The sequence below is a fragment of the Ornithorhynchus anatinus genome, chromosome X1 (assembly GCF_004115215.2).
Source record: "Ornithorhynchus anatinus isolate Pmale09 chromosome X1, mOrnAna1.pri.v4, whole genome shotgun sequence".
Classification (NCBI taxonomy): domain Eukaryota; kingdom Metazoa; phylum Chordata; class Mammalia; order Monotremata; family Ornithorhynchidae; genus Ornithorhynchus; species Ornithorhynchus anatinus.
Window position 1 is genome coordinate 21,523,051 of NC_041749.1, and position 12,778 is coordinate 21,535,828.

General features: G+C 42.7%; 1 protein-coding gene across 1 annotated transcript in view; it reads left to right on the forward strand.

The window, feature by feature from the left end:
* The window catches only part of SLIT3 (slit guidance ligand 3), a 592,453-nt gene that overhangs the window by 449,207 nt on the left and 130,468 nt on the right, over positions 1-12,778 (forward strand). Inside the window, exon 10 of the mRNA XM_029051206.1 lies at positions 6,933-7,004. Within this exon, the coding sequence (XP_028907039.1) occupies positions 6,933-7,004 (72 nt within the window). The remainder of the gene's footprint in view (positions 1-6,932; positions 7,005-12,778) is intronic.

Genomic DNA, 12,778 nt, shown 5'->3' on the forward strand with positions numbered 1-12,778 from the left:
TCTGGAGCCTGTTCCTTTCTAAAAATTGCTCCTTCATGCAATGCCCAAAGTCATTTAGTGCAGAGCTTTCTCCAAATGAGCTGAACTTGCTGGGTCTTTCTCTGTCGTTGCTCAGAGTCGGATTCGTCTTCTGATGAGATAGATCCTCATTAGTAATCTACCATTAACTGGGACAACCAAAAGCACAGATTTAGCTTTTATTTGCCATTTGAGAATTGGACTTCTGGCATCCAGAGAGCTCTGGGGAGACCCAGTCTAGAAGGGAAATTGTGTGCAATTTGGGCTGATAGAGAAATAGAATCCTTTCCCATGGAAGGGTGAAATCCCCAGATAGGCTACTCAGGAGAAAAGGCATCCTACAAAAATGAGACTTTGCCCCATTGCCCTTTTTGGTGAAGGAAAATATCATGCCCAGAACTTCAGAATAGTCTGAGTTGAAAAGCAGCATGGCTTTGTGGAAAGAGAAGGGGCCTGGGAGTCAAAAAACCCGATTAATAATCACACTTCTACGATGTGCCTGCAAGGTGACCCTGGGCAAGTCGCTTAGCTTCTCAGTTTCCTCGTCTGTAAAATGGGGATTCAATGCTTATTCTCCCTCTTACTTAGACTGTGAACCCCTTATTGGACAGGAACTTTATCCAACCTGATTATCTTGAATCTACCCTAGTGCTTAGTACAGTACCTGGCACGTGAGAAGCACTTAAAAATATCACTTTTATGATTATTAATGATAATTTAGAATTATCATCAGAATTATTCTCCAACTAATTTAGAAGGGAAAAGACAAAAGAAGACCAACACTATAAAATAGACACAAAACTCCATTCTCTCAACAGCTTTAGGCCCCATGAGCTCATTTTGGGCAGGGAATATGTCTTTGACATTGTTATAATCTCCCAAGCGCTCAATACAGTGCTCTGCACAGTAAATATGATTGATTGATGAAACCAGAACAAAGGCCTCATCATCTAGAGAAGTCCCTACATGACTTGCCAAAAAAGCTCCTAGGTGAAGAGCCCCTACTCTCAAACACAGAGTGGGTGGGAGGGCGGAAGAGGAGCCCAGGCTGCCATTCATACTAGGTAGAGAGAGTGAGAGCTTGGTTGATAGGCAGGTTGCTGGGTGCCAGACTGTAAATTCTTTGTGGGCAGAGAACAGGTCTACCAGTTTTGTAATATTGTACTCTCCCAAGCACTTGGTACAGTGCTGTGCACATAGTTAGTGCTCAATAAATACAATTGATGGTGCTAATAATAACTATGGCATTTGTTAAGTGCTTACTATGTGCCAAGGACTGTTTGAAGCGCTGGGGAGGATAAAAAGTGATCAGGTTGTCTCACGTGGGGCTCACGGTCTTAATCCCCATTTTCCAGATGAGGTAACTGAGGCACAGAGAAGTTAAGTGACTTGTCCAAAGTCACACAGCTGACAAGTGGCTGATCTGGGATTTGAAACCCTGACCTCTGACTCCCAAGGCCGTGCTCTTTCCACTGAGCCACACTGCTTCTCCCTGTGATGATACAGCAGGACCTGAATCTTGGAATCAAGGTGTTAAATGAATGCCAGATTTTACTGTATGCCTTTTCTCAATAGCAACTTGTGTGCTTGAATTTAATTGGCTACTGAGGTTTAGTTATAGTGGCAACCACATGTGTCATGCTATTGGCTTATCTTCTACAGTTCAAAATGTGCTATAGTCTGCCATTTGATTTTGAGGGTCTCAGTCTGGGAGTCTCTTTTTATAATAGCTTCAATTTTCTAAAAATAATGTGATTTAATGTGAGTTTTAGTTCCTAACTTCATATGTTTTTCCAATGTATAAAAATGCATTCACTCTTGAAGCCCCTGGGCTCACTTATCTAATAAAAAAAATCACAAATCTACTTTTATTTCCCTCTCTCTTTTACAGAAATCATTGCTTTGTGTACTACAGATGAGAATTTTCAAGCATGGCTTTTTTATTTTTCATGGTATTTAAGTGCTTACTATGTGCCACGCACTGTACTAAGCACCAGGATAGATAAGACTAATCAGTCCGACACAGTTCCCCATAGAGCTCTTACTCTAAGATGGAAGGAGACAGGGATTTAATCCTCATGTTACATATGAGGGAACTGAGGCACAGAGAAGTAAAGTGACTAGCCCAAGGTCACACAGCAGACAAGTGGAAGAACTGAGATTAGAACACAGGTCCTTCTGACTCAGGCCTGTGCTCTATTCATTAGACCACACTGCTTAAATCTGAAATATATAAATTATACATTCTGAGTCTTTAACACATCAACACAGGTGCCTAATGTAATCAGGACCAACTACTTTCTGTAAAGGTAAAGAAATGGAAAGACTGAATCTATCAATGAATGGTATTTACTGAGCACTTACTGAGTGCAGAGCACTTTACTAAGTGCCATAGTGTAGAGTTAGTAGGTATAATTCCTACCCACAAAGAGCATGCAGTCTACAGGGGGAGGAGGGATATGGCTACAACAATCAATACAATGTATGTACTAAGTGTTTGGGAAAATACAACAGAATTAGCAGACACATTCCCTGCCCAAAGCAAGTAATGCTGTGTAGAGCGACGTCTGGTTACTCAGAAAGTGTTGTTGATGTCAGGGGAGAAAACTGGGAGAATTAGGGCAAGGTAGTAAGGAAATGAGTAAGGTTATAAAGATCATTCAACAGTTTATGGCTATTTGTGCAGAGAAACATTGAGAAACCAGGAATGTTAGGGGTATCTGTTAAGGGAAGGCCTACTCTGTGAAACTGGAGGTCTAATTGTGATGTGAGAAGAGCAAACCACACCTCATTTGCTTTGTGGAGATAAAGGGGCAGATCTTGGAATGGTGGAGGGAGGCTCGGCCAGCTCTAACATTTGATTGACTGGACAGGTGAAGGACAGTGAGGAATCAAGGATGGCTCCCAGGTTGACAGCTTCTGGGTCAGAGAGGATGGTGGTGTGCTAGACAGAGATGGGAAAGTTAGGAAGGAAAGTGAGTTTAGGAGGGAAAATGAAATGTTTAGTTTGAGGCACATTGAGTTTGAGGTGCCAGGGGGACATCCAGTTGGAGGTGGTGTCCACCTGTTAAAAAGTCGGATGTCTGGGAATTAGAGTGAAAAGAGTGGTCTCCCAAAGTAATTTGCTTCTGAAAAGGATCTGTGGCAGAAGCAGTGTGGGACTTATTGGACTAGAAAATGCCAGGCTTATTTCCAGAGAATCTGAACAATGTCACAGTATTTCAAAGACCTCTCTGTGGCACTCCCATAACTAGTTTCTAAGAGGCTCATAAATCAAGAAATGTTTGGTCTAAGAGTTGATTCAGCATCTCATAAGTAGTAATAAATGATCCCCATTGATACTGCCGCATCATTTGGGTTGTCTTAAATATTCCTATTTATAACCTTGGGTATTTCTTAAAAATTTTACATCCATAAATTGTATCAAGGTACGTGTATAAGAGAAATTCATCTCAGAAGAGGTAAGGTAACTTGCAACAAACGTGAAATGTTAATCAAAAAGGTAACCAATGGCCAGCAAACGTCATTATTTGTGATATCAGGTCAGCTGAATCTTGAGGGACAAGATGGCGCAGGATCAGAATTCTTGGGCCTTGTTTGGATGTCACTTTAGGACTATTCCCATCCCATTTTGAAAAGTGTGGTATGTTAGTGTGGTGTTAGTGTGGTAGCTTGCAGTTACCCGCTCTCCATATTGTCTTAAGTATCGCTTGAAGTGAATGTGCCATGTGCTGGGTTCCCAACTCAAAAGTTTATTCAGGGAGAGCATAGGGGATGGGACAAAATCAATATAGAGATTAAATGTCTGAAATCCATCCAGAATGTTCTTATCACTTCTGCTTGGGCAAGAGGGTGCTCTGCTGTTTGATGTGTATGTTTGTTTTCCTACTCTTTTTATTAAATCAACTTGTAGCCTGATAAATGTTTGCCAGCAGAAGAAAGTAGTGAGAGCCCAGTTAACAAAGATCCAAAACAGCTGTCTGCTTCATCCATAGCTCTCAAGATGACAGCGAGCTCTGAATCTGCTTGCCAGGAGATGCCCAGAATTTCTGACTTTTTCCTCGTTTTTCTTTGTTTTTAATTCATTGTTTCTTTTAGTTAATAAGAAATTACAAACTGGAAAATCAATTTAGAATTCTTGTAGGCAGTTTTTAGGCCTCTTTAATAATAATAATAATAATGTTGGTATTTGTTAAGTGCTTACTATGTGCAGAGCACTGTTCTAAGTGCTGGGGTAGACACAAGGGAATCAGGTTGTCCCACGTGGGGCTCACAGTCTTAATCCCCATTTTACAGATGAGGTAACTGAGGCACAGAGAAGTGAAGTGACCTCCCCACAGTCACACAGCTGACAAGTGGCAGAGCTGGGATTTGAACCCATGACCTCTGACTCCAAAGGCCATGCTCTTTCCACTGAGCCATGCTGCTTCTCTCACTTTGAAAGTTTACAATAACTAACACCATCTCCTGTTGGCTTCACGCCAATATATATGCTTGATTTTCCCAGACAGTGAATGGGTGAGATACTTCAGGAAATGGGAGATGCTTGTGATCAAAATTGGAAATGTTGTAAAGTACCTCTAAACTCAGAGGCTAGTCTTCCTTAGCCTGCTATTCCCAGCTTCTACTTTGACGTATTAGGGAAGTGTAAACTTTGGTCATTTAGGATGTGTTGTCATCTTGTTTTGGATTAACAGACACAATGAGATGAGCGTGTGACTCACTAGGCAATGAGATGTCTATCCTAGAATCAAAGCAGAATTGATTGAAGACTCAGAGCTAAGAGACCGTCTGAGTAAGACCAGTCGTAAAACAAATTTTTTCTCTTGCCCTGTATGAGGCACAGGTTAAAAGTAGTCAACCTCCACATTTTGCCCTTCTCAAAGCTATATCTATACCTCATTAGGCCTATTCTCGAAGCCTGGATTTCTTTTCTCTCCTCCCATCTCATTCCCACTTTTCTCTGAAGGTTAGTGGCTTATCAAAAGCACCATCAGCCACACAAACCTGCCCCCTTTGATCCTTGGTTGTCTCTTTCCTTCATGCAAATTTCTATATGACATACTGATGCAGGAGTTGAGTACATGGGTTTTTTTAATATTTTATGAGCTAGTCCCTTGGGACCAGTCCTTGCTTACAACATTAGCCCTCATTTAATTTCAGAACAAAGCACTGCCAATCCTACTGGCTACTGGCAGGTAGCATATAGGCAAGTGGTTGTGCATTCAGCTAGGTGCTACATATCTAGGGCCCCCTAAATTCCCTCAGAAGCGAATGTCCGTGGTATCCATTCTTCCTTACACATCGTGTTCGACCTTTCCGATTGCCCAACTCTGAGATCTTTCACAGGCAGAAAGAAGAACTTCCCCAGATACCTCAAGGGCTGTCAGCCCACTCCAGCCCAGCTCTCTCCTCGCTGCTCCCCATCCAGGGAGTCCGTGGTCACGGACGTGGAAAGGACATTTTTCCAACACGTACCCAGTGGGGCATAAAGGCACTATTAATAGACCGTGGCAGTCTCATTTGTAGACTCTTTTCATCCGACAGCCAGGAATTATCAGTACTGATGCTTCCCTCCCTCGCCCTTTCTTTTTCCCCTCCCTTCTTTTACCTCCTGAGTGATTTGTCTGTGTTATGGGTTGGCCTGACAAACCATTATGCATTAGCAGCTGAGATGTTGTTTGAAATGAGAAAATTGCTAGCAAACTGCTCCATTAGTGGGGCTGAGTAACAAATACTTTCTTCCCCCAATGAAGATGAGATAGCAGAGACACAAATTAATACAACTGTCTCCCCCACTCTGCTTTGGGGATTACTCTTCAAGACAAATGGCCTCATCACTGCCAGTAGCCAAAGTCAGGCTATGCTTTCTCTTCTCCCCGCCTCCTTTCCGCAGAGCTCCTGTCCTCCCCCCATTTGTGTTTTTCCCTGCTGTAGTTGAGGAACCCAGGCACCAGATGAGGAGGCGATGAAAAGATTTGCACCTTGGTGAGGCCTGAGATTGATTGGGATTGGATTCTGAGTGCTTAGTCTGAGCTGGGGTGTCATTTATCACCTCTAAATGAAGGCTTTTCCCTGCCTCTCCTGCCCGCTTTCCCCTGTGTCTGCTTCCAGGGACATGAAGACATTTAAGGGATGACAAAACAGAGTGGGGGAATTTAATCCTTTCCTTCAGAAGAAGCCAGAGGATTTAGACCTGTCAAGCCTTATTCACTTCACTGCTTCACTGCGGCAAGGGAAATGGCTTTGATGCTAGACCTAAAAGGTGGTTCACATGATGTAGACTCTAAGTTCTTCAGATGCCCAAAGGAGACCCTGGAGTGAGTTGCTACAGCTGAACTCCCAGGAAAATAGACGAACCATAAGAAGTAGGCCTGCCTGCTGGCCCAGGGCCGAAGGAAATTCAGTTCACAAATCTGAAATAAATTGGTTCTGTTCCGTAAATTCTTTCCATCATCTTATTTTGAGAGTTTTCAGAGGTGTGTGTGGGAGTTGTCACTGGATCTTACTGAGAAAATGGTCTCAGTCCAGCCAGTCAGCCTTTGCAATGCAGGGTCCCTCTGGTGTCTGTACCACCAGTGCACAGTCAGGAGAACAATTTCTGTCAGTCTGTTCATCGTCCCCATAAGAAGCAGCCTATGAAATTTGCTGAGCATGAGGAAAGTGATGTCCAGATGCTGACTAGGCATTCAGTAAGAAACCTAGTCAAAAGATGTTCAGTTTTGTTGGAATGCTTTAGAGGGCAAACAGCTTGTCTTGACCTTTAAGTGGAACCACGGTGGCCCCGAAAAGCATTTCCTAAGTAAAGATATTCTCCGACTCTAATGGATTTTTTAAAAGAAGATAGTCTTTTCTGTATCGGTGAAATGTGCTTCTGCTGAGTTTTATTGCTAATACTGCCCTCTTGTTTCTAGGCGCCTGGAGCAGAACTCCATCAAGATCATCCCCCCAGGAGCCTTTTCCCAGTACAAGAAGCTGAAGAGGATGTAAGTTTTAGTGACGTTCTCAGTAGTCAAAAAAGGGAGGGTTGCTATAGGCTCAATAGGTCATTTTCCGCTGGGTTGATCATTTTGTATGTTGAAGGGGTGGCACCTGACAGGGCTCCACAGTTTCCAGCCCCTGGACCGATTGCTGGGGCCCAGAACCCCTTCCGCCATCCATCCCAGTGGACAGGAAGGGCAGTTGGGAAGTAGGGAGGAACCGGGATTAGGTCCAGGTGGAATAGTGCTGGCTGGGAGAGAAGCAGTGTTGCTTAGTGGATAGAGCATGGGCCTGAGAATCAGAAGGACCTGGGTTCTAATCCCAGCTCCACCACTTCTCTGCTGGGTGACATTGGACAAGTCACTTGACTTCTCTCTACCTCAGTTTCCTCATCTGTAATATGGGGATTAAGAGTGTGAGCTCCATGGTGCACAGTGACTGTGTCCAACCTGATTAACTTGTATCTACCCCAGTGCTTAGAACAGTGCTTGGCACATAGTAAGCACTTAACGAATACCATAATTATTATTATTATTGTTGGGGAAAGGCTGGAGCCGGGCATATGCTTCTGGGGTCTGTCTTTCTGCAGCCCGAAAGGCACAGATAATTTGGATAAAAATATTTGGTTTTTCTTTTGTTTGTTTTGCGTGAGTTATCTTCACTAGGGTGGTAGGTCTGGTTCAAGAATGACTTCCTCAGCACTCACCTGTTCCCTATCCCTCTCATTCACACATTATTTTCTCTAGCACACTGTACAAAGCATTATGAGGTTTTAGGATGTATGGAAAAAGATCCAGTCCCTGAGGCTAAGGAGCATACTCTCTGAGAGAGCGTGAAATCAGGCATTCAATTTCTATTTATTGAGCCTTGGCTCTGTGCAGAACGCACAACAAATCCAGGTTGCTCCACCCTAATTCAGCCTTTCAAGTAGTGCACTTATTTAATCTTTTGGGAAAGTAGTGGTTTATGGCTGGTGAGTTGGAAAGTCGGTGCTTTTCATCCATTGTATTTTCTTGAGGTTTCCTTGAAATGAAGAGCCAGCAGGTAAGTTGGGAAATATCTCTATTCTTGCTTTCAAGATTGATTTGTTTCTTCCTCTCGGGTGGAAAAACTGTTCACAGACTCATCTCCTTTGCATAAAAACTCCAAATCAACGTCAATCACTGACACCAATCAGCTCTGTCATTAGGTCTCAGGATGAGGATTCTATCGGATCCTACCAGATGTCTTTGGCAAACTAGATTTCTCAGCTAAATCCTAAAGGAATGAAACCAAAAATTGAAGGCAGCAAGGGAGGTTCTTTGAAACCACATGGAGGGAAATCAGGCTGGCAGGATTTCTGTTTCATCTCTTCTTAGGATTGCTGAAGGCAAAGGAGCTGCTGGAAATAGGGACCTTAATATTTAACACCTCCCACCATTAATCTCCTGTATTCCCTGCTCACCAGGCCCACTTTCAGTGAACCCAAATGCATTTTTAAAGCCCTGCGGATTAGATAGCCAGAGAGCAATTTTATTGAAAAATGAAAGGTCCATTCAGTGACCCAACCTATATCTCTCCATGATTTAAGTTACTGCTTTAATTTTTTGTGAAGTTGAAGTAATTCAAACTCGACTATGTTTTACTGTCCTCTAGCTGGCTTAGGGAGCTTCCATGGTCTGTGCATTCAAAATTCATGGGATTTTCTCAGTCAAGAAATGGAAAATGAATTAAAGTTTTGATCATGAATGATCCTATTGATATTTATCATGATGCAGTTTTAAAAGGGGTCATGGGTCATCCTAGACGTCTCTAGAGAATGTCTCACTATTTGTTATGGTGATCCTTCTGACAAACTCTACCACAAACCCAATAAAATCCATGCCGGGGTGGTGGGATGGACTAAGAAACAAAGAGCTATGGTAGCTGAAACTGTGGGTGTTAGTGTCATCTCGTGGATTGGGGGAAGCATGCTCTTTCGAGTCCAGAATCAATTAGAATTCCTCTTTTTATAGAGTGGTGGCTCTGAGTGTAGGCTGCAAAATTGGTCCGGGAACATATGACAGAGAGAGGTTAAATGAGCCTCCCCAAATCCCTCATCCCCCGTCATATCTCCTTTACATGAGAATCCCATATATTTTAACCCAGAAGCCATTTTAGTTCAACATGTCCAATTCTGGGGCCTGAAGAAGAAGGGTCCCTTTTCAGTGATGTAGCGTAACTGTATACAAAGGTTTGGTATCTGTGAAGGGATGGGCTGTTGAATTTTGAAGTCTCCAATAAAAACAGCAAACTCAGCCCCCCTCATCAGCTCAGGCACAAAGTCCAAGAGGAAATACGGCAATATTATATGCACTGAACTCTGCTAGAAAAGCTTCATCACCAGCAAAATTGAGGGAGGAAGGTGGGGGCGTTGGGGAGAAGGGAGGGGATTGGGATAATCCTAAAATCTTTGCTTTATAAGAAAGGAAAAAAATGAAAGAAAATCCCAGTTTAAGCTGGTGAGTTTGAAAACACAGTCTGCGGATTTGTTAGTGAAGATCTTGCTAGCTAAAAAGATAAGCTCAAAGCTGCGGCTTAGCTGCTTTAACCTAAACAGTGTCTTACAGTGAAGACGCTGAGTTTGCATGGGGAGAACCTGCCATCAGTTTGAAGTAATTTTCCAGAATCTACATTTGTCTTAATATCCTGACATTATCTGCCTCATTAGCCAGCTAATAATAGGAGGATTTTCCACTAGTACTTTTTATTGCAGTGACAGAAAAGTGATATGTTGAGGGCATGTGATTATTTTTTTCTGTAAAACTATTCCTTGGACATGGCTCGTGTTGGGCTGGGAATCCTCCTGATTGGCAAATGCAGTCTGGGAGTGGGCAGAGCTTCCTGACTCTTCCTTGCCCCTCCTCACCCTCACCCTCTTTGGAAAAGAAATTGTGCAAAATTTGTGCTTTCTGCCTTCAGAAAGGAACTGGAACTTGTTGCACTGGAACTCTAAATCCAAAGATTGACCAGAATAGGAAAGTTAGGGCAAGTCTACTTAGTTTGGGTTTTTTGTTTTAATTAGAAAAGTGGGTAAATGTAGTCATTTGTTTTTCCCTACCAAAGATTTGTGTTTGCAATTGAGATAACTTTGACTCTGATTTCAGCAGTAGCATGAGAATATGAGTAGCCCTTGGGAGTTCTTAGTGAGTGAAAGCCTTGCTTTGTTGTGACTCCCTCCCTTTCTTTAGGTTTCATATGTATTAGAACTACTGACTCCTAGGAGGAGGAAAGAGGGGCCAGAAAGACTAATGACTCAAGCAACACTTGCTTCTATATTGAGTACACATAAGACTGCCACTCGTCAGCAGTGTGACTGTGGGCAAGTCACTTAACTTCTCTGTGCCTCAGTTACCTCATCCGTAAAATGGGGATTAACTGTGAGCCTCACGTGGGGCAACCTGATTACCCTGTATCTACCCCAGCGCTTAGAACAGTGCTCTGCACATAGTAAGCGCTTAACAAATACAAATACCAACATTATTAAGATAACTATCAGTAATAATAATAATGGCATTTCTTACAAAAGCACTTACAATGTGCCAAACACTGTACTAAGCACTGGAGTAGGTGCAGGATAATCAGGTTGGACTGTCCCTGTCCCACATGGGCCTCACAGTCCAAGTAGAGGGGAAACCAAGTATTTAGCTTTCATTTTACGAATGAGGAAACTGAGACACAGAAAAGTTAAGTGACTTACCCAAGGACACAAACATCAGACAAGTAGCAGAGGTGGGATTGGAACACGTCTTCTGATTTCCAAGCCTGTGATCTTTCTACTAGGCAACACTGCAGCTCTGCTCTATTTGCCCCATGTAGTTTTTGTCCGTTTAATAAGAGGTTGCCCTCCCTCCTGATGGATGCTTATGCTGTTGGCCTAACTGCCTCAGTGATCTCCCAACTGTCCATCGCTGTTGGGAGTCAGAATTGGGGAAATTGTCAGTGAACTCTGATTCTGATTCTATCAATCAGTCGATCAGTTACTGGTATTTACTGAGCATTAACTGTGTGCAGAGCACTGTATTAAGTGCTTGGGAGGGCACGGTGAAAAAGAGTAGGTAATAGATTCATCATTCATTCAGTTATTCAGTAACATTTATTGAGTGCTTACTGTGTGCTGAGCACTGTGCTAAGTGATTGGGAGGGTGCAGTACAACAATAACGAGCAAATTCCCTGCCCACAGTGAGTTTACACTCGGGGGGGAGGGGGGAGGGCGCGGGGATGGGGATCCCTGCCCACGAGGTATTTACCAACCACACCACTGGTGAGTAATCTGAGGATCTTGCCACATTTCTTAGCTGAATTTGCTTAGCAAATGCAAAAGCTTTGCTCTGTTGATGCTCTCTCCATGAAAGCAGTTTAAAAATATAAGTGTTGCTCCCCTGCATTTTTCCTGTACCTGTCAGGTGATAGAGATCATATCTTTTAACCTGAAGCCACATTAGATTCAATATGGTTTCAAACATTCCACCAGCATGGCCTAGTAATAATTTATTCATTCACTTGTATTTGTTCAGCTCTTACTGTGCCGAGCACTCTACTAAGCACTGGGGTGGGTACAAGATAATAAGGTCCCAACAGGGGCTCCCAGTCTGAGGAGGGAGACAGGTATTGAATTTCTATTTTGTAGATGAGGAACTGAGGCACAGAGAAGTTGAGTGACTTGCCCAAGGTCACAGAGCCAGGATAAGAACCCAAGTCCTTTTTCTACCAGGCCCTTGTTCTTTCCACTTGGCTACACTGCTTCACATAAGTGGAAAAAGCACAAGCCTGGGAGTTGGGAGACCCTGGTTTTAGTCCCGACTCACTTGCCTGCTGTGTGACCAGGAACAAGTCACTTAACTTTTTTGGGGCCCCAGTTTCCTCACCTATAAAATGCCAGCTTTCCCTCCCTCCTAGATCGTAAACTCTTTGCGGGACAGGGACCAGATCCAATCTGACTTTCCCAGTACTTAGCATATTGCTTGACACATACTAAGAGATTAATAAGCGTGAGTGTTATTATTATTATTCAATAAATCAGTAGTATTTCTTGAGAACTTACTGTGCTAAGCACTTCAGAGTGTACAGTACAACAGAATTGGTAGACACGTTATCTGCCCAGGGTAAGTTTACAGACTAGAATGGAGACAGGCATTAATATGTTATCATTATTATTTTTATTGTTATTACTATTATTATCTTGACTATATTCAAGAGTCTTCCCAGAAGGAGTCTAGTTAGAATCTTTTTGGCAAGGAAGAGCAGTCAGGTGCTCCAGTAGTTCCATTCAGATCTCCTACCTTTCTCCTTGAAAACAGTGATTATATAATATATTTGAAGTCTTTGGGGCCATATCTTCAGGGTTCCCTATGTTGAAGAGCTCATGCCAAAATCTGACAGTTCGGTTCTTTCTTTGATTTTAGACTGAATGGCATCAGATCCAGGTGTTTTACCATTTTTAGTGGTCTTAACAGTGGAAGTTCCTTCCTCACAAGTTAGAGCTAACCCCTTGCTTTCACATGTTACCCAATTTTCTGTGCTTTGAAGGATACCTTTTCAGCCATGGAAGGCTTGTTCAGAAGTTCATTTCAGTGCTTTTTGCCATTTTTTTGTAACATTCTCTCCTTTTGATGCTGGGATTTCCACCTTATTTTTTAATGAGGTCATAGAGTTTTTTAGTGATAAGTAAAAGTCCTTTTTTTAGTGTCATCTATATCTGTGGCTCTCTTCAGCTTAGCCACCCTACTACCAGTCATGTGTTTTTCTTACCTTAATATA